General features: G+C 46.2%; 1 protein-coding gene and 1 long non-coding RNA gene across 3 annotated transcripts in view; one reads left to right on the forward strand and one right to left on the reverse strand.

Moving 5' to 3' along the window:
• The window catches only part of GTF2E1 (general transcription factor IIE subunit 1), a 57,535-nt gene extending 45,845 nt beyond the window's left edge, over window positions 1-11,690 (forward strand). For both annotated transcript variants that reach the window (XM_075107297.1, XM_075107303.1), the window contains exons 3-5: window positions 1,426-1,627; window positions 6,431-6,678; window positions 9,975-11,690. In XM_075107297.1, the coding sequence (XP_074963398.1) occupies window positions 1,426-1,627; window positions 6,431-6,678; window positions 9,975-10,405 (881 nt within the window). In that variant the 3' untranslated portion in view covers window positions 10,406-11,690. The remainder of the gene's footprint in view (window positions 1-1,425; window positions 1,628-6,430; window positions 6,679-9,974) is intronic.
• Window positions 11,691-12,415: 725 nt separating this feature from the next.
• Window positions 12,416-20,166, reverse strand: LOC142063506 (uncharacterized). The gene is made up of 3 exons (XR_012662793.1): window positions 20,100-20,166; window positions 17,675-17,771; window positions 12,416-13,559 (listed from the first exon to the last, which is right to left on the reverse strand). It is a non-coding gene; the product is annotated as an uncharacterized LOC142063506 (long non-coding RNA).
• Window positions 20,167-26,414: the final 6,248 nt, after the last annotated feature.

Consider the following 26,414-nt stretch of genomic DNA (forward strand, 5'->3'; position numbering starts at 1 on the left):
CCAAGAAGAGTGCGAGCATTGTCTAGCCCTCGCAGCCATCAGTGAAGAAGTTAGGTTTGTTTTTATCGCTGTCTTACAGGCAGAGAAAGAGGTACACTGAAAAATGAAGTGACAAGACTAGCAAATCTGTGTAAGCAGCAAAACAAGATACCAGAAGCCCTGGCTTGCCAGCCTGTCTCATTACATCATGCCCATGTGCCCTAGGCAAACCCCATTCTTTTGACTGTGTTCGTATGTAGCATTGGTGATATAGCAGGCTTCAACACTGATTCTAATACTGATTTTTAGACATAAGCTTATAATTTCCCTGATATTACCTATCCTCAGGCTCCCTATTAGTAAACAGATCTTTTCCTTTCTTTGTTGGGGTATTGAGAGATGACGCTAGATGTGTATAGGTGTCACAGAATGGAAAAATCAATAAAATCACACAGGGACAAAAAAAATTGAGAAGCCTGTGAGCATCGCTCTGGATGTAAGCATTCTGAGGAGGCAGAGGTATGTTCTTAGTCCAGTGCTTGCAAGGATAACTCATTACACTGTGCTGCTCCCCTCGTAGTGGACCATATGGTAAGGTCCTACTGTGCCCGTACTGCCCTAAGGGTCCTACTCACAGATGGAGTGATGAAACTGAAAAGCCTGCTGTGCAGGAGTTCAGTAGGTTTTTTGTAACTGCGCTGCCATGCAACCATTTCAGTTGCCTTTATGTTCGACCTGTTTTTATAGATCCTGATGAGGTCTGAAAAATGAGCTTATTCTTAATTGCCATTCATACACTTCTTATCTTGCCGTTCATAATTTCAAGAGGTTAATATGGGGGTTAGGTGGGATAAATTTTTGTATCTGCTGCTTTGCAGTAATGACTATTTTGTGTGTTTTGGCCCTGAAACAGAAAGAGCAGCCATCTTTTCTGCATCAGTCACATAGTGAAAATGGTTATAATAGCAGTTACTGCAGAGCGGCTGGTGCAGTGTAAAACTACACCCTGCTTCATTGTGAAATTAGCCTGTTCATGTGGCCTGGGAGATACCAGTGCAAGCACCTGAAACAGAAAATATGTGAACTCTGAAGAGTATATTGTGAAGCTTTTTATCACAGCCCAGTTGTAGCTGACATTTAAAATGTGCAGCAAGAAAGAGGGAGTGAGATTAGGAGATGTCTCAGTAGAGGTACTGCAGCCCATCTGGGATTTTCAGAGTGAGAAGCTGTACCCAACTGGGTATCACTGGATGGCATCAAAACGCTTGCTTTGTTGTCTGCTTAAATAATAGTCAGGTACGCTGTGTGTGGGAAGGGATTGTCAGGGGGAGAAAAGCTATTTGGCATCAAGCTAAGAAAACAGCAAAGCACTGCTGTTTAAAAGGTTGTATAAAGAGCTGGACCTGATGCTTTCCTTCCAATGCTTACCAACTTCTTTCATTTCAGGAACTTTCCGCTGTACTTTCTGTGAGACTGAAGTGGAAGAAGATGAGTCGGCGATGCCCAAAAAGGATGCAAGGACACTTGTGGCAAGATTTAATGAGCAGATTGAGCCCATCTATGCGCTGCTTCGTGAGACAGAAGATGTTAACTTAGCCTATGAAATCCTCGAGCCAGAACCCACAGAGATTCCTGCCCTGAAGCAGAGGTGGGAACGTGCCTGGTCTTCTCTCACTGTGCTGCTTCTTTGTAGTGTGTTCATCTGCTCTGTGAGGCTTTCCCAAAGGCTGCATTGAGGACGCACTTGTTCAGCACCAACTATGCAAGCAACTGACAGATTCCCCAAGGAATGTGTGGTTTATAAGGAGGCAAAGGACCGTAACCATTTTTTACTAAGTAAGGCAGATGACTATTCTTCTGGTCAGCCTCTTGCATGTAGTTTCCTGTGAGGTGGGGTGCTGGAATTACCTGCTGCTTGCTGTGCTGCAGCTGGTAGGTATACCAAGCCCTTGCCCCAGTATTTAAGAAATACAAACTGCAGCCATTTGGCAAAGCTCTGAAGATGTCATCTACACTGCGGTCTTTCTCTCAAACCCTTATCTTTCATCTATTCCTTTTGCTTCTACCCAGCTTTTGAAACTAAGCTATCTGCATTCTACACTTTGTGTTCCAGTTCGAAGACATTACTTGTAATAAGGGTATTTTTTATTCTGATTTTCTCCTACTTGTTACGCACCTCTTCTTTTCAGAAGGAGACCATGTTATAGTCAAAAACTCTTTAAAGAATGTTCCTACCCATGGGAAATGACACTTTCTTTCAGAACATTCCTAGCTGTACAAAAACAGATGATGTTTAAATAATGCAGAAAGATGTGGGGAGCTGTCAGTTTTGTCAGCTATGGTGAAATGTGATGCACTTCTGTGTTTAAAAAAAAAATTAATGAAACACACCGGGGGTGGGCGGAATGTACCATGAGAGAAAGTGTTCCCACAGTGCCCTGGGGTGCTTGGCTTTAGTTTAATGGGAGAGCAAGCAGGATACTCTGTTTTTTTTTCTCTCAGGCTAACCTTGAGAGACAATGTTCCTCATATATTCAGGCTAGACAGTTTCTAATTAATATAATAAAGATTCTTTGTCTATTCATAGTGTTTTTCTAGCCAAGAAGGTAGCTAATTTTCTTCATCATTCTGATAGAAAAACAGAAGCAATATAGAGAGGGGAGGAGATTTTTCCAAGGTCACTCAACATGTCTTTGGTGATATGGGGAGTCTTTGAAGCCTTTATGTCCAAGCTGAATCCCTAGGCTTTGCTTTAAAAACCCTTTTCTGTAGTTTGAGTAGTAGAACTGGGATAACCCCACCAAAGAGAGAGTCATTTCTCAGTCTTCCCCTTTTGGGCACAGGAAATTATCAGAGCAGAAGCCTGGTGCAGTCCCATGATTAAATAGCAGCACCCACTTACTTGACTCTTAAATACTTTAAAAACACTGTAAATGAATAATTACTTTGTGCAAGGAATGACAAAATAAATAGGCAGCTATTTAAATGCTTACTTGAACACAACTTGCTTCAGCACATACAATGATTAAATTATTAACTTATTAATTCAAAGCAGCTAATCGCATGAAAGCGCTGCTGTGAGATTTATATTTTTTTAAGTGCCAAACCATGGGTTATTTATTCCCTCTGTTTTTGTGGAGTCTCAAGTGTCTGAAATCATTGACAAAATAGACAATTGGTGATTCTGAAACAAAGAGAAGAGGTCACAAAGTGCCTGTATCATCTCTTTGCACTGACGCAGGCAACTTCATGTGTTTTCAGGGGAGTTACAGCTCTAAGTGACCACACTGACATTGCGTAACTGTCATTCACCTGCTGTGGGAAACTGGGCAGATCTTTATATCTTTCTAGGAGGCCATTAATTTTCTTAATCATGGCAGAGCATGAATTAGTCCCACAGGTTTTGAAATAAACCTGCTTCACCTTCTCTGTGAAACCACCGTTCTCTGTGGTTTTCTAAAACAGATGGATTTTAATATCTTTTCTTATGTCAAAATTGTATGATTTTATATAACAAAAATGTTCACAGAATTAATTTTCTGTGGTCATGCTATCAAGGACCATGGGTTGTCTGTTGTGAAGTTGAAGCTCTTAAGAGCAGCTAAGTGAAAAAGTGCTTTATTTCAAACACGGCACAAGAAGAGTTATCCCCATTATGTAAGACCTTTTCTTAATTGTCTGGGCAGGGTTGAGATGAAAATTTCAAGTTGTTTTCCCATTGCACAGTGTGGTTTCTGTGGGCCATACCTCAGCTATGTCAAGGATTATTGATGTCACCTTTAAAGGCAGCTAACCACTCATTAAGGGATTTCCATCAGGGTAAGACAGCCGATGGGTAACAGAACAAATGTAGCCACATCTGGGCCACTGAGCTGCCACAGTGCTGGTTGCAGGATGGCCATGCAAACTCTAAACCTAGGTGGGGAGAAAGCAGATCTTGGATCTAAGAGAGAGGGATTTAAGAGTGTGCTCCCTTCATCTGCTCTGTGCTGCCCATAAGGCAACTCACACATCTGGCCTTTTGCTGGTGCCTGACCCGTGGTGTTTAATCCTGTACTTTGGGACAGGGTTGCTGAAGATTAAGATCTCTTCTGGCAGTAAGGACTATTCTCCTGGTCACACAGTCTTGAGGGGCCGCTGACTCCTATCAACAGTGCTGCTGAAGATGCAGTTCCACAAACAAGGAAGTAAATTGAGACACGTTTGCGAAGCTCACCAGGGACCAAAAGGAGACAGGGAGTGTCTAGATGGTTCCACTTAGGTGTGGGACATTGCAGTAGATGGCTTAAAGTAATTAGTATTGTAGGTGTCTCTTAGACTTATTACTTTCATTTTTGAAATGTTCCTGACATCATGAAGTACGTTTTGCTGTTAAATGATGCCAGGTAGGAAAAAAAGTCAATTTCAGGGACACTTACAGGGACCTCTGTGCAAAACTGTTATTAGGCAGTTCCTGGCACTACTGAGTATTTAGCTGTCACGCTGCAGTTGTGGGGAGGAGAAAGCTTGAGGGAGAGCTGCATTGTGTATCTTGTGAGGAAAGTGGATTACATAAAATCATCAGGGAAACACTAGTTAGAGATTTCTATTGTGTGGGAAGCAGAGTGGTGCTTTTCACAGAACACACGCCTGTCTTGGAGAGCTGAAAGGTACCAACGCTTGAAATAACGCATTGGGAAGAAGGCCTCTGTGTGGTTCCTTAGGTTATATAAGCAATACATGTGCATGAGCCTCCTGCCCCAAAATTCAAGGCTACTGTGACTCTCTCCTGGAGGGGTTGGTTGCAGGAGAGAACCGGTTAGTGTGTGGACACATGCTAACACAGATGCTGTGAAGTATTTTTCTAACAGTCCCCAGCAAACGCCCTGTTGGGAGGCTGTGAGTAGCCCTCCATCCAAACTGCGGCTGAACACACCAATATTTTTTATCTGGGGAAGACTGATGATCACTGACCTGCATATTTTCCCCTTACTATTTACCCCTCGAAATCCAGCAGAATTAGTTCATCAAGCAGTTGTTAAGTCCTTGCTGAATTTAAAAAATTGCGTATTACTTGGGTCTTCTCCAACTGCAACCTTATTTTGAGCTTCTTGGTCAGAGGAAGGGTCGTTGGGTAGATAGCAGTGAGTGAACTGTGCTTACTGACAACTTCTGTCAACTCAGCTGGCAGCAGAGCAGGGAGACTGTGAGTATCCTTGTTGGATTTGCTCTGGAGAAGAGGAGGAGTCCAGGCAAGTCTGCTACCTGTGAAAAGCCATAGGTACCACTGGCAGTCAGATGACTGAAATCATATGGCTGAGGGTGAATGCAATCTGCAGCGGATCTGTTTCTCTGAGAAGATGAAATACGATTTTGAAGTAGAGGAGCGGTCACTTTTGGCTTTCCCCACCCAGGCGGCAGTCAGTTTCCATTCAGCTGCTTTCCCTGATCAATGCATATGTAGCAGCATGGGCCAGAGACAGTATTTTAGGCTTATTGCCATCACTATGCAGAAAGTACTCCACCTGATGTCCTCTTTCCATCAGATCCAAGCAGGAATGTTTCTTTTCTCTGTCAGTCTCCTGAGCTAGAAAGGAGCCTGGAGGAAATGTGCTGGCTGCAGCTCCTCTCAGAAAACAAAGGAGATCTAGGCTTTGACTGCCATACCCTTCTCATTAGTCATTGCCTGCCTTTCTCCAGCTTTTCCACGATGAAGACAGTTCTGTCTTGCCCCCTCACGCACGCCATCACCACACAAAGCCCTTTGTCCAACTCTATTCCTCTGGTTTGAAGGTACCCTCTCAGCTCTTCTTTTCTTCAGCCTGGACTCCCAAGTCCTCCCAGGGCTGTGTCTGTGGATAGTACAGATGTCCTGTGTAACACAGGACATGTGACTTGCCACGGGCCATTGTCACTCACGAGTCAAGCAAAGGTTTGAACTGTGTTTTTCATGGTGAGTTAACCCCTTCATGAGTCGTGTGGTTAATAATGGTTCACAGATCTGAGCATGCTGGGTCTTTGGGCCTGTCATCTGACTTAGTTAAACTTCAGTGTCATTTTTTTTTTAATGCAGTATAGGATTGCTGTGAAAAGGCCAAAAAGAGACTTTCCCAAATACCAGATTACTGTTCAGCTATGTTTTGCTGCCATGACAGTTATTTCAGAGTATTCTGGTATTTTATGTTTATTTTCAGATGAGTGCATGAGCAGCTTTAGTGCTCTCTCTTCTTTTCAGTGTCTGTTGTGGAAATTGCCTTGAACTCACATAGGGTTTCCCAGTAGAGACCCCCAAGTTTCCCAAACCCGCAAGCTGGTGTAGAAATTCCTGGCGCCATGTTAGAAATCAGAATGCAGGTTCTCAGCGCAGATCATGGGAGCTCCATGTATGATGGAATCATAGTTTAAGGTTGCAGTGCAGGCTGAGGAAGGGCTTGTTCTGACTGCTCTGTTTTTCTCTCTGACTTTTACGTAGCAAGGAGCGTGCAGCTGGTACTGGTTCAGGGACAGCAGCTGGCCTTGCAGGTGGACACCATCGGGAAGCATGGACTACAAAAGGACCGTCATATGAGGATTTGTATACCCAGAATGTTGTCATCAGCATGGAGGACCAGGAGGATCTTAACCGGTCTGCAAGTGAAGGAAAGACGGCCAGAGAGAGACCAATCTGGCTACGGGAGAGCACGGTGCAGGGGGCTTATGACCCTGATGAAATCAAAGATGGTAAGAAAATTCACAGAGCAGAAGTACTGCTGTGCTTTTATGTGATGCTCTTAGAGTGCTGTCAAAAATATGTTCCCCTGTGTGTGTACAGCTGCTACTCCCTACACTCCAGTTTTTGTCTGCTCCCCTCTGCTGTGCAAAGCACCTGTGCGTACGTAGATGTAAAAAATCCTGGTTTATTAGATCCAGGATTCAAATCTAGGTTGGTAGAGCTGAGTTACCAATAAAATTGTTTGTGCTTCTAAAATGTTAATAATCTGTTACGTCTTCCATCTTGAGAGTTTATTGCTTTTGAACGAAGGACATTCAGACTCATCTAGAAAGCTGCCCCCCTAATAGGTCACTGCTGAAAAATAACATTTATTAACATCCAGTCACTCTCAAGCCTACCAAATCTACCAGCAGTGGTTTTTTTGCTCCAAGCCACCTTCCTGCCAACTGTTTTTCAAAATGTGTTTTATATGAAGAATATGTCAGAAATAAAGCTTCTGGAAGTACAGTAGGAAGGTCTGTCGCCATGGCAGGTGAGTCTTCATTGCTTTCTGTTTGTTTCTCATTATCTTTGCTTTTATTTTCATTCATGTTGTGGTAAGGTTGTCCGTAGACAGTAGTCAAAATCTTGTAGCCACTATTGGAAACATTCTGCTTTGGTGTGTTATTTAAGCTTACACACTAAAAATAGGAGATAGAGTCCTCCTATGATTTTTAAAAGAGTGAATCAATAGATGCAATCTTCCCAGTAATTTGAGGATTATTGAGTGAAACTGTTGATGCCCTAGGAAGTGAAGATGGCAAAAGGGAACAGTGTGTGTAAGAATAAGACCCTGGAACCAGTGCAACGTTCAGGAGAGGAGTGGATTATGTAGATATGGCAGAAGTGAAGAAAATGCATGTGAAATAATGGTCAGAAGATACCTAATGATCTCATTTGCATGTAATGCCTTTCAAGCATACAGATCCCAAAACTTTTTGCAAATAGATTAAAGCGAGGTGATTGAAACAACCTCCTCCTGCAGTCTGTAGCAGATGTTGTTGTTACTCACCAGCCATGATGAGTTCTCACCCCATTTTTCTGCTAGACGTTCAGTTCACCTGTTGTTTTAAATTGGCTCCTTGAATGTTTCATGTGATTGTGAATGTGAACGTTTCTCAGATGCCACTGAAGGACATGGAAGGGGAGTGTATATCCTTACAGCACAATGGCATCACTGCTTAACCTCCACCACTACTGCAGATCAAATTGGGGAATGTGGAAATAGCCTGAAATTGCCGCTGCAGCACATTTCTATAGCTATTGGATGATAGAAGCAGAGAGGAAGGAAACTTGGGACTGTTGACAGAAAAGATTCACTGTTTGGATCTGGCAGGAACAGTTCTCTCAAGCAAGAGACAGTTCTGCTCCTGAGCCACAAAGTCAGACTTTGTGGAGCTACCCCAGACTGTGGTCGCTTCACAGCTCTCAGTGTGATGAGCTACGATATTATCTCACAGAGATGTTCTCTAATAGCCTCTTATGCTCTGCAGTGACAAGCAACAAGCTGAGCACAAGGCTGCCAGCACAATGCCTTCATTCTTCCTTTCTTTCAAGAATTTTGCCAGTGCATTACTAATAGTAGATGCAGCCATCACCCATTACTACAACTTCATTTACAATAAAAACATGAGTCCAGTGAAGTTAGGGGTGGGCCTTTTGGCTTTTATTTTATCACAGGAGTGACCACGCCCGCCCCTGACTTCTAGTTGCTACATGCAGGACAAACTTCCTCCGTTCACCTGTTTTTTTCATGTCAAGTTGAAAAAAAAAACCAGTGCATTTTTGATGCTGGGGAAAAGGCTTGGGCGCCAACTGTCTAGATGTGGTGCTGAAACCACAAGGGCCCAGGTCTCGGAGAAGCAGGCAAGTGGCGTTAATGTATTAAGGCAAAATGCTGTTACCTCAGCTCTAGCAATTGTTCGTAGGCAGTGTCTTTAGGTGCAAGAGAGAAAGAGAAAGTTTGCCATGGGGAGTCTGTCCTACTTTTAGGCCTTGTTTTTACAAAAGGTTTTCTGTATTTCATTTTTTATTCTGGGTTTTTTTCTTATTGTTGGGTTTTTTTCGTTCTCCATACTGCCTGTGGGTTTATTGGTGCTGGGAAGACTCACAGTCCTCTCATCAAATGTAGGATTAGAAGTGTTCTGCAGAATGACACTTTTTGAATTGAATTTTATCTTTTGAATCATGAACTGCAGACACCCAGCCTACCCAAGCCATGTCAAACCATCCCAGATATCGTACAGCCAAGCTTACTGAAAGAGGAGCACAGGCCGTGTGTCTGGCAGCTGGGAAACTGCAGTCCCCTTCAAAAAAGAGGTCCGGATAGGGAGCCAGAGAGACTGGCTGGGCTGCGTTTCAGCTTGGAGAGCAGGCGCTGTTTTAACGCAGCCTTCAATGCTGCGCTGCGCAGCTTGGCTGCAGGCTGTAAGCTGCATCTGCTTCACGAGATAGATACTGCTCACTACCACCATGTTCCAGTAATGAGTTTTTTCCTTCCTGCCTGGTAGGTGCACCTCTGAGCTTGCCAGACACAGCTGCTTTGAATGTTGTTTTATAACACATGGTTTCCACATGCTCCCTGTCTGCCTGGATTCATTTGCTGCTTTGTCTTAATCCTTATGGATGGGGAGCTCAACAGGGCAGGGCCTGCTTTTGGGTCTGTGTTCATGGTCTGTGCTGGCAACACCCCGTGACCTCGGTCATCACCGCAAGTTCTCCAGGCTGTGGTCATACAACCTGGAAACAAAGGGACAAAAAGGAAACAACCTGTGCTTATTCACCTGTGAAACAGCACCAAGATACTTGCTGTATCTCTGATGAGTGTCATCATTATGTGCATAGTCTGGGTGTCTGGAAGCCCAGGTTTAGGTCCCAAGGTAAGGGACCGCTCCAGAGTAAGGAAGTGCATCAGCCTAGCTGAGAAGCACCTGAGTTGGACAGCTCCCTGGATGTTTTTTTCTAGGTGCCTGCCCATCATGTGTTTGTCTTCTCTTGCAGTGTGCTCCTGGCCAAGGTCCCAGCTGGGAGCCACAATGACTCCCAAGTTTCCCAGCTCCTAAGAAATGTCAATACTTGCTCTGCTGTTATGAGAGAAAACATAACAATCTCTATCTTTTAAGGGAGAGGAGGAGCTGATGTAGAGAAAGGATGTGACTTGGCCGAGCATGCTTAGTGGCAGTAATTAATATGGGTCCAGAAAGCCTTTGGGGCTGTCACCTAGATCTCTATGAGGAAATAAACATTCCCTTGTGTCTCTTTGCAGGGGGCCGGGATCTGGATGCCTTCCAAGACCGTGAGGAGGGCCGGGCAGCTCTGGATGATAATGAGGAGGTGATGCGTGCCCTGCTTATCCACGAGAAGAAGACACCTTCTGCTTCAACAGTCACTGTCGGAGGTGCTGCTCCTCTCTCCGGTGCCAATGCTAGTGACTCCGAGAGCGAGACAAGTGAGTCGGAGGAGGAATCCCCTCCCCGCCCTCCTGCCACGGCCACCACAACATATGGGCTGGAGGATGAGGAGGAGGATGAAGAGTTTGAGGTGGTGGCAGAGGACCCCACTGTCACAGTGGCTGGGCGTCCACACTCTTACAGCCAAGTGAGCCAGCGCCCTGAGCTGGTGGCCCAGATGACACCAGAAGAAAAAGAGGTTTACATAGCCATGGGGCGACGCATGTTTGAGGATATGTTTGATTAACTGCTTCCTGCCATGGCATTTTTTAAAAAAGTGACTTTTAAAGCCAGAGACTCCCTAGTAAAACAGAAGTTTGAAGGGCATCTTTCCTCCCCTGTGTGCAGGGACACTGGGGCTAGGGATTGCTAATCTCAGGCAAGATTGCCTGCCAGAAAGGGGGAACAGGAAGGCAGCATGTGCCAAAACAGGTAGGGGAGGACAATTCTCAGAAGCGAGGATGCTTGCAAGGTAAAAGTCTGCTTCATGGTGCCCTGCACAGGCACTACTTTAACCCTCTCCAAGGCCCCAGCAGCTGCTTCCCCTCGATTGCTTTGGTTTGATTTTTGTTGCAGATCCTGGTGAAGTCTGCATCCCTGCCCTCAGAGGACATAAGGGTTCCGTAGTCTGATCAGAGTGTGCTGCAGAGGAGGGTGTTAGAGCTGCTTGTGCTCAGTGAAGGGAGAGAAAAGGGAAGCGCTCTGCTGATGGCAAGCTTGGGCAGGGCTTGTATCTGACCTGCCAGCAGCCACCGGCCACCAGAGTGGTTATTTCTAAGCAGGCCTGTAGGCAGCAGCCTTTTCTTGCTCCCATTTGCTCCTTGCTAGGTCTCAGCAACTCAAGGTCAGGTGTAACTTGAAACACACAGAGTGAAAGCCTTGGCAAGCACACACAGTGACTCTTTGTCAGCTCTCTGTGGATCCAAGCTGCCAGAGTGCTCTGAGATACCTTCATTTTCCAGTATTCCTGCCTGTTGCTTCTGCCTAGCCCTGTCCAAACTCCAGTGTTGCAGACAGTTCATAGTGGGCAGGGCCACAGTGAGGCAGCACCAGAGAAATAGCATAGCTGGTTTTTATTTGCAGTCACACCAGGGCTGTATCATTTTAAGAGGAATTATGCAATTTTGAATTCCGCTTTGGCCCACTCTTTTACCATAGAAAAACATTTATCGGTGCCTACAGAGCAATACCATGTTTTTAATGTTCTTCAGTTGAAAATGTTGTTTTTTAAAATTGTTGTGTTTTCCTATCCAGTACTGAAATAAAACAAAATGATGAAAGAATTTTGTGTTCCAAGAGGGTAAGGGCAGTATTACGTGCTGTTCCATTTACATGTGCAGCATGAATTTGCTGTTCGCTGAGACTGTAAATCTGTTTTATACTAACTATGCTTTCTATGTTCTGCTAACCTTGTAATGGCTCCTTTGTGGTTTTATTTTCAGCTTCCTGATATTTTGAATCCCTTCTTTTTTTAAATAGTATTTTAAATTTGCTTTTAAGTCATTTTAAAGAGGAATAAATAAACAAACTTCTCCCCTTGGTCATCTTCCAATTTGTCAAGTGCCTAGTTGGGAATGTTGTTTGCTTATCATTTTGATTTTCTCACTTCAAGGAAAAAAAAAAAACAATTTGAGGCTCTCCCTGGAGAGAAGGACTATTTGAAATCCCACTGCATATTGTTTCTCCTCACCAGAGCTTCCTTGAATGCCTCCTGGAATCTCCCACACTTTGAGGAAGGCTGTTTCATTACACTGGTGCTGTGGGAGGCCCTTCTTGATCAGCACTTCCATTCCTTTCCCCCTTCCTTGAGGGAAGCGTATGTTGATGGTGGAGGTCTCACAGATATCGTATTGCTAGTTAAGATGGTAGTCTTGCATAGACAGGCTTCCAAGATCTGGTATTAAGCTTCTAGATATCAAGCCACAGAGCTGATAAGTTAGACTCAGTGATCAGCTAACAGAAAAAAAGTGCTGTACCAATTCTGTCTAGATTTAGTTTGGTTGAATTAAAAGTTAGCACTGGAGAAAAGCAGGTAGATTTACAAGGAGCCAAAGACAGAAAATGAGAACTAAACCTGAATACAGTACAGCTGCTCATGCTTGTAACTCACCAGTAGTTTATAACTGAGCTTTTAGCCTGCAAAATCAAGCTGAAGGTTTATTAAAGCTTTATTAAGCTTTAATAAAGCATTGATATTGCATCTATATCTACAATAATAATCTCTAAATTAGTGGTTTTACTTAATAAACACATTTGTGTTTTGTAGGGTGGTTGTAATTTTTGGCATTCAGCAGGGCACGTCCTGCACATGAGGGAATCGGTGCGGTGGTTTGTAGGGCATGCCTTCCGTCTCATCCACCACACGCAGCCCTCAGGAGGACTGGCGAGGTCACGATACACGAGCAGATGCTGTCATTGTTTCCTGCCCTCTCTAACAGCTTCTGCCTCTTGGAAAGGATGGCTGCTCTGCGCCAGACAGTTAGGGCTGTTGTCAAAGGACAGCTATATCCTGCTACTGCGCTGTCATGACAAGCACTGCTTGAATGAACATGTACAATCAGCAGCACCTTTTTTTTGTTTTCTTCTGCAACTGAAGCAGGGCTCTGCACACATGCCAGAAGAGGAAGAATGGCTGCTGCTGCAAGCAAAGCCAGCTACTGCCAGCAGGTTGGTGCTAATGCAAGGGATAAAGCCATCAATTCTGGGGAAGGCCCCAGCCGTTTCCTCTGGCTGCTGGACCACATGTGCTGCATTAATGCTAACCCAATAACACCATGAGCGTGGTTGAGTGCTGAAGCCTTCCTGGGTGAATGCTCTGTCTAACCCCATTCAAACCAGTTTCTGTGTCTGCTTTCAGCCTAAAGTGCATTTTATCTGATGATGCACTTGAGGCCAGGATGCTGCAGCTCAGGCTGGAAAGAAAAATGCATTTCTCGGGCTGCTCATGCTCTTCTCCCCAAAGGTCAGAGATGCCCAGTACCTCTCCCAGCTGTGCAAGAGCTGCCTCTGTCCCTGCTCCTGTTGTGGATCAGGGAAACTGCAATAGAGTGGCATCCTCCCTGGCCCAGCAGAGAGCAGGCCAAAGCAGATCAGTGAAGCTACTGATGGTGGGAAAGATCACTGTCAACACTGGAAAACGGGAATGTTTTAATCTTTTTCACTAAGCTCCTGAAAATTGGCTTCCTCTATCAGGGAGTGCCTGTCCATCCAACTCTTCTTTTCCTGTGTTGCTGCCTCCTTCAAACAGGCTCAGATTAAACAGACTTGCTCTGTGAGATTCCACACATCTAAGAAGCCCTGCCTTGGTGATGCCTGCAGCACCGGGGCATGCTGCTGAGAAGTTTGAGAGGCCCAGAGAGGGAGTAGCCAGCTGTGCTTGGGTAACTCTCTTCTGCTGCACCCTGTAAGCGGAGAGAGAAAATTGTCTCAGGAATCAAATGTATGACAAAGCCTTCATGAAAACTGAAAGTTTAGGAGCAGGTAGAAGAACATGAGGCCTGTCTGAGCGGGGTAAGCAAGTGGGGCTGCCCAGTATGCTTTCCTGGGTGGGTTGTGGAGGAGAGGCGGCAGCAGCGCTGTTCCTCTGCCCTGGTATGCATCAGCATAAACAAGTGAGACTGTGGACTCGGTCCCTTGGAGGACGGGGTTATTATGCAGCGCTGCAAAAAACTGCTCTGGGCTGCTCTGGGACGGGTATTGCTGTGTGCCATTGGAAGCCCTGGGCAAGGTAACCATGTCCCTGGGTGGTTTACAGGAGGCCTTGGAGCATTGATCTAAGTAACCACAGACAGCCAAGGATCCCGAAGCAACACAATACGCTCCAGTTTAAAGTGTATTGACTGTGAGTCAACATCACCAGGTGTTTGAAGCTGTTTAAGATGTGATCACGCAGAGAGTCATGGAGAGGCCGCTGCCCAAAAGAAGCGGCAGCCCAAAGCATGGGGAGCGATGTCTGACTGCTGGTGCTCCTGGAAAGCTGCCTGCCTGCATTCTCCCTCCTAGCAGAGAGCAGAGCACCGGCAGCGCCGGGCTGTCCAGGACTACAACCCCTCACTCTCTATAGCAGAGCTATTTTCTCTCTCTTTCAAAGTTACCCAGGGACATCTGGCCTTTTGCCTGTTTGGGATACCTAAATGAGCTGCCAGAAGGTGGTTTCTTATTTACCAGTATTAACTGGATTGAGAGAGAGAATGAACCTAATTTATATTTAAACAAAAATCAGATTTTGGAAGCGCCTGCTGTATCATTAAAAAAACATTAAGGACAGTGAGTGTTTGTGCAGCCATCCTGGAAGCAGCAGACAGGGAGTCTCTGAACAAGATACTTTAAATATAATAGGTATTTTTGCTTAAAATATGTTTCTGACCTAAATATAATTTAATTTACATCCCTTTGAACAGTTTGATGCTAATGAACCAGCCAGGGATGGCAGAGAGGAGGCTGAGCCAGCTGCATCAGAAGCGGCTCGGCTCCACTGCAGTGCGTTAGAGATCCTGTGTGTGCTTCACCCCGGCTGCACGCAGCAGCGAATGCGCAAATCCTGCCGAGAGCTGGTCACAGCAGCAGGAGGAAACCTTGGGCTGCTCAGCCAGAGAAACAGGCAGGGATCCAGCCTGAAAATTAGGGATGATCAAATATTGTTCCACGAGCATTAATGTCTGTATACCAAAAAAAAAAAAAAAAGGTACGTCTGGCAAGGAGGAAAAATCACATTTCATACAGATGTGATTAAAGCCCTGACGTATTGCTTCTGCTTATTTTTCACCTGGAATCCATACCACCAGCCTCTGCCATCCCATCACTTGCTGGAAGAAGGTGGGTGAGCAGAGGTAATTTTGCAGTGAGCTAAAATTGTGCATAGAGCTGAGAAGCTTGGCGCAGTTCCACATGGTAAAGGGATCCTCCTATTCTTAAACATTTCTTTTTTCTGCGCTTCTGACAATGGAAATCTGCCTGATCCAATGCCAGATTTGCTGGGCACGGTTAGCAGAGTCCATGCTTTTCCTATGTCCTCTTAACATACATGGAGGGGGAAGAAGGAGAGCAGTATGCCGAGCACTATTTAATGGTTGCTGCCAGCTGACCTGGGTGTGCTTAGGTTGCAGCATCTGAACCAGCCCTGTCCTGTATGGGGGAACGATAGATTGGGTCATTTTAGTCAGATTATCCATCCCAGCTCTTTGCAAAGGTGCTGGTGGTTCTCCTTCTCCCGGTCAGAGCTGACGGGCTCTCACAAACCCTCTGTGATCACACAGAGGTGTCGATTTAAGATGAAGTTTCAATCCCTTCACCACAACCACCAGAAGCAGCCCTGGCTTGTGCCACATTCACTTTGAGGCACATGGCACTGTCATGCTGAGGTCCACCATGTAGGTCTCAGCCATGGCTGCCTGTGGCTGTACCATGTCCCAGCAGAGAGGCTTAATGAAGGATGGGGTAGGTCTACGCCTTCTCCAGAAATGAGCCTTTGGCTGGGCTAATTTCCTACAGTGGAGAGGAAGTGGTGTCAGCCCCAGGCTGGTCACTCCCTTACAGGCAATCTTTGCTGCTTGAACTAGATGTGATTTGGTAGGACTGGATTTGATCTTTTTTTTTTTTTAAGCCATGTTCTTTTTGTCCCTTAGAAATATTTTGAGTTGCTCAATTTCTCATGATGTTTCCCTGCTGCTTCTAACAAAAAAACTTTTTTTTAAAATGCAAATGAGGCTGTAAGATCTTTTTAGGGAGACATATCTGCTCGCCCCACACTGTCACCACAATTATTCTTCCTTTGCCATACAATGCTTTCTTCCAAGAAGTGCTTTCAACATCTCTCAGCCCTTCTAGTGATCACAGGAGATGAAAACTATCCCCATTACAACAGGGAAGATTGGAGAGAAATGGGGTTAGAGGGAAATACGGCCTTTAGAAAATGACACCTCTTGAGAGAAATTTTACTTTCACGTACTCTCCCTGGCCACGTGGGTGCCATATCCAAGCAAAGAAAAATACAATATGCTGAAGAGGGACTTGGTTCATGGTGCATTTATCCTGGTGTATTCCCTTGCCTCAGAGCCCATTAGGAAGAGTAATATTCTCCAAGTGTGCCAATCTCTTGGATGTTATACAAAGGCATCAGGAAGGTCACAAGTTAGCAATCAACTCCAGCAGGAGCTGCAGGTCCATTTGAATGATCTGACTCCTACGTTCACCATGCTGGAAGGTCTGGTGCAAGAATACGTCACAGCAATGAGTGGCAAAAATGAGTTCGGTGTTACATCATAAAATACCTCTTTCAGTATTTCATCTGAGTGTGCTGGTATGTCTGTGTATGAGAAAGAAGTAGGTAGAGTCATGTAGGGGCGGCCCAGCCCGCCTGAAACATGTCTCCCTTTGGGAATAGTAACAGATAAAGAATTTTATATGGTTAGGTAGGAGCTACAGCCAAGAGCAGCAAATAACATTTGAAGTTTTTGTTATCTAGACAGTCATGTCATTGCAGCCTGTCTGAGGACTGGAATAAAAAAGCTTATCTCCATAGATGGTAAACATGGATTCTTCCAGTTGGACAGGTGTCAAAATGCATATTTTAAGCCCTTTCAATGTTTGTTTGGGGTTTTTTTTTAACTTTCTGCCTTTTTCCTCCTCATGCAGCAGGCACTAGCATCTTCGGTGCACCAATGGACCAGGTGCTACCGTGAACTAAAGATCTCTGGCTTGGCACTGTACTAATGAGCTCCTTGTGGGATTGCTATTTCACATGGTAATGGAGTCTGCCCCAGGAAGGGTGTGAGTCAAACCATTAGAAATACCAAAAACAAGCCAAATGAATACTGTTCGTGGAAGCACATTTGTTCAGGTGGTCAAAACCAATGAACGGGAGATGAATGGCTCCCTGTTTGCAGAAAGTGTCTAGTGCACTTCAGGTCTGCAGTGGACACAAAAACTGCCTCATGCCTATCTCAGTAATGAAAAGACCATCAATGCTGGAAATCCATGTTGGAAGGGAAATAAATCATGCATTACTAAGGTTTTATTTATAATGTTTGTTGAGTAGAAAGGGGCAGTGATCCAGAACCTCTCCCTGCCCCATTTGAAACACCCTTTGGCACTTGGGGATGTAATAACAAGGCAGAAATGGGAACTGCTATGACCCCACGGCTGCCGATGGATTGCTCTGACCAGGAAATCCAGCATTTTTTAGTGCTAGAAGGAGCCAAACGTTCAGTCAGACCGATGCAGTCTGCTGTAGCAGCGACAGCTGCAAAAGCACAGAGAGATGCTGTGATTCAGATACTCGTGCTTGTCCCCGCTGTTTTTACAGGAGCTGTGGCTGTGCTGCAGGATTCATGGAGCATGTTAGTGGAAAGATCCATACGTGGAGTGTGGTCTGCTGGAGATGGTACTCTCATTCCTTCCTGGCCTGGCCACTTTGCCCCTGCCTTCCCCCAACCCTCCCCTTGTATTTTGAAAAGAGAAAATATGAAAAAATTAATTTGCCCTTTAAACTGGGAGAAAGAAACAGATGATACTTAACCTGATAGCTTAATGGCAAGGAATCAAGGAAAACAGATGGTTGCAGGTGACTCTTGGCCTGTCTTGCTGGTAACTCTTCCTCACACCAAGGGCTGTAACTATAAAAAAATCATAGAATCACAGAATGGCTGAGGTTGGAAGGGAGCTCTGGAGGTCATCTGGTCCAACCCCGCGCTGCTCAAGCAGGGCCACCTCAAGCAGGCTGCAGCCAGGACCATGTCCAGATGCCTTCTGAATATCTCCAAGGATGGAGACTCCACAACATTCCTGGGCAGCCTGTGCTAGTGCTGGGTCACCCTCACAGTAAAAAAGCATTTCCTGATATTCAGGTCTCATGTGTTCCCGTGTGTGCCCATTGCCTCTTGTTCTGTCACTAGAGAAGAGCCTGGCTCCATCCTCTTTACATCCTCCTTTCAGACACATACATTAATAAGATCCCCCCTGAGCCTTCTCTGCTCTAGCCCAAACAGTCCCAGCTTTTTCAGCCTCTCCTCATAGGAGAGATGCTCCAGTCCATCATCTTTGTGGCCCTTCGTTAGACTCTCTCCAGTATGTCCATGTCTCTCTTGTACTGGGGAGCCCAGAAGTGGACACAGGACTCCCAAGTGTGGCCTCACTGGTGCTGAATAAAGGGGAGGGATCACCTCCCTCGACCTGCTGGCAATACTTTACCTAATGCAGCCCTGGATAAAATGTGCCTTCCTTGCAGCAAAAGCACATCGATGGCTCATGTTCAACTTGGTGTCCACCAGGACACCTCAGATCCTTTTCTGCCAAGCTGCTTTCCAGCTGGGTGGCCCGAGCATGCACTAGTGCATGGGGGTGTCCTTCCCTGGGTGGAGGGCTTTGCACTTCCCCTTGTCGAACTTCATGAGGTCCCTGTCAGCCTATTTCTCCAGCTTGTTGAGGTCCTTCTGGATGGCAGCATGACCCTCTGGCATATCAGCCACTCATCCCAGTTTGGTGTCATCAGCAAACTTGCCAAGGGTACACTCTGCCGTCACCCAGATCATTAATGACATTGAACAGGTTTGGACCCAGCATTGACCCCTGGGGTACACCACTAGTTATAGGGCTCCTACTAGACTTTGTGCCACTGATCACCACCCTCTGGGCCAAGCTCTTCAGCCACTTTTCAATCCACCTCGCTGTCTGCTCCTCCAGCCTGTACTTCATCAGCTTTTCTATGAAGATCTTATGGGAGACAGGGTCAAAGCACTTCCTGAAGCCCAGGCAGACAATATCCACTGCTCTCCCCTCATCTATCAGGCCAGTCACGTCTTCACAGAAGGTTATCAGGTTGGTCCAGCATGAATTCCCCTTGGTTAATCCATGCTGGCTACTCCTGATGATATGGATGCCTTCTGAGAGGTAGGGATGCTTGGGGCAAGGGTTTTGCTCTCAGTTCTGACCCCTTGCTGCTTGGTGTCGCAGCCTGCGAAGCTTCCCTCTCTGTGAAGAGTGGAGCATTTTGCTCTGGTGCAGGGACAGGAGAGTGAGAGCTGTATTGCTGGAGCTGGGGGGTCTCCCCCCCTTCAACCCATCCTGAAGGGACAGGGTGAGGAGGTCCCACATGCATTTCTGAGGCACTGCACGACTGCCAGGTAAAAGCTGCCCATGGAAGTGGAAAGTGAAGAAGTATCAGGAGAGCAATAAACAGGGCACTTATCTCTTCCTTAATCACAGCCCAGCCTTCAGGAGGTCTGCAGGGAGAGCTAATGGATTAAATACAGGTATTAAATGAAATCTTGGAAACGTTTCCTTCACCTGGCAGGACCGAGAGGCTGATAATACGAGGGACCGCTCTCAGTGCGTCTGGGCTGTAAGAGGCAGCCAAATGAGCGAGGGCCGCAGCCACTCGTAGTCAGCCATGGGATTTAATAACCTGGGTTTTCTCTGTTGGTGCCAAGGCCAACCCTAAAATTCCCTGTGTATGTCCTTCAGCAGTTCCAGATGGACTCAACAGGGTGCTCCTTCTCAAGTTGCTTTTAACCTGAGGAGGAGGTCAGTCTGTGTTTTATTTTGCTGTGAGTACTTGCTGCACTGCTTGACCACCTCCAGGGCTGGGCCCCATGAGCAAAATGATGCAGCTCTTTTGCAGCCAAAGACTACAGCAGCATCCTAAGAGATGCCTTCATCAGTTATTGATAAAAACTGCATAAAATTACTCAGGGGTGTCCTTAAAATGCTTGTTTGGGTCCATAGGTGCCCTTTAGGCAGAACGAAAGCTTCAAAATGTGTGGACAAAGATGAGGACTGATCTCTGTCATGGTCCCATAAGCAGATGGGAGCTCACCAGGAAGGTCTCAGTGAGTAAAAGCACGGTTCAGAACTAGGAAGTGGAGGCAGAACAATGTATTGTTAATAATGTACCTTAGTGCAATGGGTTTAAATGCTGGCTACATTCCCGGGCCATAGAATCTCACCTTTGGTGGTGCTTTCAGCAAGGATGCAGTAAGCTTTCCTCCTCCTTCCTCTTCTGGGAACTCCTCCTCCCTAAAAACATTAGGAAAGAATGTTTTTCATAATTTTGGGGTCTTATCCAGAATGTGTGAACTAGCTCTGCCCCTCAGGTGACTGTAGTGCAGCTGGGTATGAGGGCTCATCTGCTTTCTCTTGTACTAAGTGGATGGGATGGTTGGAGCCCCTTTATGGCCAGGTGGCTTGCAAGTGTTCGTGGAGGGGGCAGCTCTGCCCATGGCTGAAACTAACACTGTGAACTCATCTCCAAAAACTAACCTTCAAGGGCTGTGGGCAAAGCTAACATGTCTGCTGGGAAAAAGCAAATAATGTTAATAAATAGTATCATAATTCAAAGTATTTTCTTGATAAAAGGTTAAACTAATGTGATACACTTCTTAGGGACAAATCAACAGCAATCAGGCTAATCAAATTGATGTTTAAAATAATCTGACACCAGTAGAAGATCCTATCTTGCTAAGTAATGATGCCAGTCATTTTATTCAGTCAATTTCAATGGAGTATAAAGAGAATCCTTCATCTTTGAAGTCAGTGACATTATTAGTTTCTCCAGTTCCAGCTCCCTTTACTTTCTTTCCCCTTGCTTTTGGAGGGTCATTTGCTAGGATGTCTGTCTCCCACAATCCTCATTGCCATCACCACCTAAATAAAACCTCAGCAGAAGTCATGCTTCATTAATGCACACCATTAATACCTAGTTGTCTGATGCAAGCATTAGGTGCCAAATTGTCATTAGAGGTTGCCTGAGCATTACTGTGAGTACAGACCCGCCCCTCCCTTAGATTTTACACAAAACCACATTGCTCTGAACGTGGGAAAGACCAGGTGGATGAGGTGTAGCCAAGCGTGGGTCAAGATCACGTCTGCAAGGAGCCGCGCTGGGTAGTTGTGGGACCGTGGGAGACAGTGACAGCACAACAAAGCTGACCTTGCTGGAAGGACCTAATGTCATAATTCAAGCAACAGTAATTAAAACAGAGCAGCAGGGTATTATTTGGATAATAAACCTGCCTTAAGAGCATGTCTGCTCTCAGACCCCTGAGCTAACTCAGCCTACTGGTCCCACTGACAAGGCTGTATCAGTACTGTGCCTGCTCAAGAGGCAGTCCCAGGTGAAAACGGGATGGAGGGAGATAGGCATGGAAGTTAAAAATTAACAGCTAATTCATTCATCAAATAAACGCAGGCATTGCTGTCTTCTCATTAGGTTGTAACACACATTGCACTCACTACGCAATTTTAGGTCCTTGGATTCTATTGAATTCAAGTAATGTTTAACTCACTACTAATTTGCCTCCTTTCGTCATTTTATTTCTGAAATCAAGAATCATCATTTCCTTCTGTTTGTGCTCCTGAGAAGCCGTTACACCTTTGTACAACTATGATAGTTGGCATGTGCCAAGGTACGTAACTCAGCCAGGTGCTTAGTCCCATTTTCTTCCTCACTCAGGGTACCATTTGGGCTTTTTTAACCATCTCACAGTTTTGTGTGTGGGTGATCTACCTGCCTTGACTTCTGCCACAACCTTCTTCCTGCCCAGGAGTCTCCAGACTCCAAAACTGTTTTCGACCCACTACTTTGGCTCTGGACTGTTTTTATCCCCCAGATCCCCAGCAGGGCATTAGCCCTTTCCTTTGGTCCTTTGCTGTGCCACCACCTCCACTGCCCTGGTGTCAGGGAGAAGTCCATGCACAGGAAGCTTCTTCAGAAACTCTCCATCAACCTGCGTTGCTCTTCCCCAGCTCTGAGAGAAATGACAATGAAGTTGCTCGTCTGTTATGTGATCTGCCATCTGGAGAGACTATCCCACACACAGAAGGGAGTTAACATGAGCTGAGGGATTAGAGCACGTCTCAACAGTTTGAATGTATATGACCTTTCAAAGGGTAAGTAGTAGGTACAAAAAATATTACCATGCCATTCCAGCACCAGACACACTGGAGATGTAAATTATAAGGACATAGCATATGCAACTATCTGAGCTATGGCTTCCCAGAGACATCAGGTCGCCCCTCTCTTGCCTCAGTCTGGACACTGGAAGATGGATATGAGCAATCAACTCTCTTCTCTCCAAAATCCTGGAGATCATCCGAGGGCTGGGACACTCAGGTGAGCAGAAAAAAACTCAGTAACATGGAATATAACAGAGAGCAAAGAGCAAAGGCACCACAGGGACTCTGCAGAGGGGGACCGTGGACCTAGGAATATTTCCTCCCTGTTCCTCTTGCTCCCACTGGTTCCTGCACTCCCCAGTTCCCTCACAGTGCTGCTCCCATGGCATAAAGCAACGTGGCACAGAGATACACAGGTTGCTCTGGAGTAGCAGGAGTGCCATGAAACCATTTGCCTTTGGAGTCCATCTGGCTTTACACAAAGAATTGTTTCATAAAACATCCTCATGTGCACCCTGTGCAGAGCCCACTGGCCCCATGGTTTAATCGCTGTGGCTCCATGCTGTGCAAAAGCTGCCAAAGTGCTTCTGGACCACAGCTGGCAATTGCAGCAATAGCTGGGCTTGCAGAGTAGTGCATCCAAGACATGACACCACCATGGGCTTGCTTGAAATGATACTACAAGAGCCGGCTCCCAGGCCTCCATCTGCAGCACAGCAAACCCACAGCCTGGGCAAATGACCTGTGAGAAGCTGGGATTTTATTATATTTTCAAGCACATGTGTCTCCACAACAGTGTTCAGCAACCTGCTGTCCCACTTAGATGACAGACACCATGGCATGTTCGGTCACCCATCAGGGTGGCACTGTCAGCGGGGAAGAGGACAATGTGGGCTGCTCCATGGGGATGGTGATGCTGTGAGCTCAGGGGAGGAGTGGGAAACCATCACTCAGAGGTGTTGCATGAGCTCTGGAGCTGCATGATCAAGCAAGCCAAACACCCTTCTTGCATTGCAGACTTGCTTCTTTGTGCAGCCACCAAAAAGTCTCAGCTGTGATTCTTTTTTCCAGTCTATGCTGGTGGCAGATGCCTTTGGGGGGTATTTGAACTGAAGGGTTTAGCTGCACTGGTGCAAAACCCTGCTGTAAACAAGGCTGATGTCTGTATCTGCCCTTCATTCCTACAGCAGCCCTGTCCCCTCTCCCCCTTCTCTCTAATAAAGGCATCCTGGCGAGCATCGTGTTTTTCAATAAGGCTCATAGCCAGTTGCCCTGCCTTTGGCTTCATGCAGGCCTGCAAAAGAAAAGGTGGCTTCTTCCTCTGCCCCCATTAATTCCCCCATTAATTGGATCACAATGAAAGGGAAGTGGGAGAGTAATTTAATTGTCCTCTGAGCACAGCGAGGTGGAGAGGGATGCTGGCGAGGAGGCGTCCTGCCCATGAGGTGGCTTCTTTATTTCCCTGTATTTTACTTTGGGGGTGGGGGGGTCTTGGCATTAGCATCCTCTCTCCAGGTTCCTTCTCATGCTGACCAGGAGTGAATCATTGAAGTCTGCCATGCTGCAGCTTTCCCGCCTCGGGAGACCAAGAAATCAAGACATCCTCACTCTGTACTGGATGTAGTGGTGGGGGATGGGGATTAATTAGGCAATCATTGCGCAGAGCTCTGAAATAAAAGTGCTCCCTCACTGTGGCTGTCAGGCAGCCCCTGTAACTTGGCAGAGCACCGTTGGATCCCGTCCTGTCTCCAGTGAGTGGGAGTTGGGGGAAGGAGGGATGGGGAGCGGAAAGATCTGTGTAAGAAGTATTTCCCGCAGAGAAACAAGCTTGTGAACAAAAAGAGCAGGGGCAGCAGCCAGAGTTCCTGCAGCTGATGCAGGTTGTGAAATGGCTCTGGAGTTCAATTTAAAAGCACTAGAGGCTCAGGCACACAAACAAACCACCTTGGGTAGGAAGCCACCTTGCATGAACCAAGCACCAACACCTCTGTGTAACTGCTCTTGCCCCTGGGCAAGCCCATGGTAACATGGATTATGGTACTAATTTTCCATCAGGGCTTGCAGCTTTGCTGCGATACCTGCTTTCCTACACAGGGTAGTAGGAGGCAGATGGACAGCTACTCTGCTCTGGCTGATGCATGGTGATGTGTTTGCTCTCTTGCTTTTCTGTGAAGATGGTGTCAGCTCTTTTCTTTCTCTTAACTTCTTTGCATTCTACTAAAGCTTTCCCCAGTTTCTAATCCTTCAGGAAATAGTCACTAACAATTGGGAAATTACATTCAAGCGATGTTGTACTGGGGAGCTGCTGGCTGGTATGGTGGGAAAGCTCAAGAAAGGTGTTGAGCTGGAGTCAAGGGACACTGGGGCTTCATTTCCTCTTTGTCTCAGGTGATTTTGTTCTCAGAGACTCTGACACGTGTGAGCTCATGTATGATGGAGAAATCAGCGTCAGGGGCTTCCTGCATGGAGGTGGAGGACACTACCCAGCTCTCCTTGCCTGAATGGCTGGAACAAGATGGTGAGGAGAGTGGGGCAACCTTGAGCCTCTCTGCAGAAGGTGAGATGGTGGCTCAGCTCTATATTCAGCAATGATCCACTGGAAATGAAGCAAAGGCAGCAGGTGACACAGCTGGGGAACAGGGTTGGCAGAGGTACTCCTGGTCAACATACTGGAAAACCTGCATGGATAGATGGGACCAACCCACCTTGCTATGAGCCATGAAGGAAGGGAAGATAAGCAGTGGTGGTCTGCTGTAACGCTGTCACCTGTCACTGTGATACCAAAGCCTCCTTCCACTCAGTGTTGGCCTGACTGTCATCCAGTGCCTTGTGCCACGGCTGTAGGTGCTGGATTTCCCTTTTTGCCGTGCAGGGAGAAGTGCTTTCTGCTCTTGCTTCTCCAGTGCCTCTGCAGCCTCCCCTCTTCTTTGGATATAGTGCATGCTGGATGGCTGCTGCAAGGGGGCCATGTCATTCTCCTGCAACCAGGTGAGAGAGTTAAAGCAATGCTGTGGTTTGGGTAGCTCCGCAAGGGGCCACAGCTAACAGACATAGTCCAACCAAAGAGAGGTTTCAAGAAGAAAGCAGGGGCTACTGGTCCTTCCTCAGCTCTCTGGGAGATGCCAGAGGAAGGGTGGTGGCTGCTCATAAGAGAGGCAGCTTACCTGGCACAGGAACGAGGCTTGAATACACACCAACACTGAGAAAATGCTGTGGCAGCTCTTCAGGGAAGTATGCATTGCTGTGCCTGGATGCATGCTGTGCAGCCTCCTGAAGCTGTAGCTGTAGCTTCAGCTGCAGCTGGGCTGGAGCTGGAAGGAGCCTGGGACCTGTCTGTAACAATCAAAAGCAACATCTATGGCTAGCAACTCCCAGAGTTTTGATCCACAAATTTCCTACTGCAATCCTGAGCTCCATTCCCCATCTTTCACCTGCTCCCAACCTCCTTGTATAACCAACTATTTATTCCCCTCTTACTGGTTGCCCAGCATCTATTTCCTTATGTCTTCTTGAGTTCATACCATCATCCTAGCTCAGCCTGCCTAAGCTTTTTCAGTCCTAGCCTTCCTTCCTCCAGTGTGTCACTCTCCTCTCACTGGTGGCAGGGGGTGGAAAGCTGCAGCCTTGATACTCGTGATGAATTGGAAGCAACTGAAAGCAGTGTCACTCTAACTGCTGCCATCACTAGACTTGTCACTAGTAGGGGTCTGCTGTTGATTTATAGGTAACCCACATTTAAATATTTGCATGCACAATGTGCAGCGCCTGTGGGAACCTCTCATGAGCCCTTCAACTGCTGCTGGACACTAGAGACCATTAGCTGCACGAGGTGGTAGCTCCAATTACAAGCACATACATTTTCATGGTTTGGGTTGTTCTGCGCTCTCTGCCCTGAAATTCCCAAGCTGGTCTTCAGTTCCTTTTGCCCATCAAGATCGAAAGGTCTTCCTGGTAAAATATTCCTCTTTCCTCACTTAAAAATTTCTGGAGTAGAAAGTGTGCATGTTTCTGACTTCCCCTCCAGGTGTCTTGCCATTTAATTAATCCCAAGTCACATTTTAATATCTTCTGAGATGGAGGCATGATACTAATCCACTTGCATAGGAAAAGGCATATGAAGATAATTGCTTCTGTGTCTCTTTTAATATGGGAAGAATGTGTATTGGATAGAGAGTCACTTCCTTACATATGAATTACTGTTTTCATTTAAATCCTATAAAATAATGATGTAAGTTGATGTGCTTTTGAGAATTTTGGCCCCTGAGTTATTGCTGGATCAGATACTTACTGCTGGCCAGTGTTCAATCTACTGCAGGTTGCCTGGGTCTGCAGTATCATACTGAGATTGACTCGTAAAGATCTCCCAT

Source organism: Phalacrocorax aristotelis, chromosome 1 (genome assembly GCF_949628215.1).
Source record: "Phalacrocorax aristotelis chromosome 1, bGulAri2.1, whole genome shotgun sequence".
NCBI classification, from domain to species: Eukaryota; Metazoa; Chordata; class Aves; order Suliformes; family Phalacrocoracidae; genus Phalacrocorax; species Phalacrocorax aristotelis.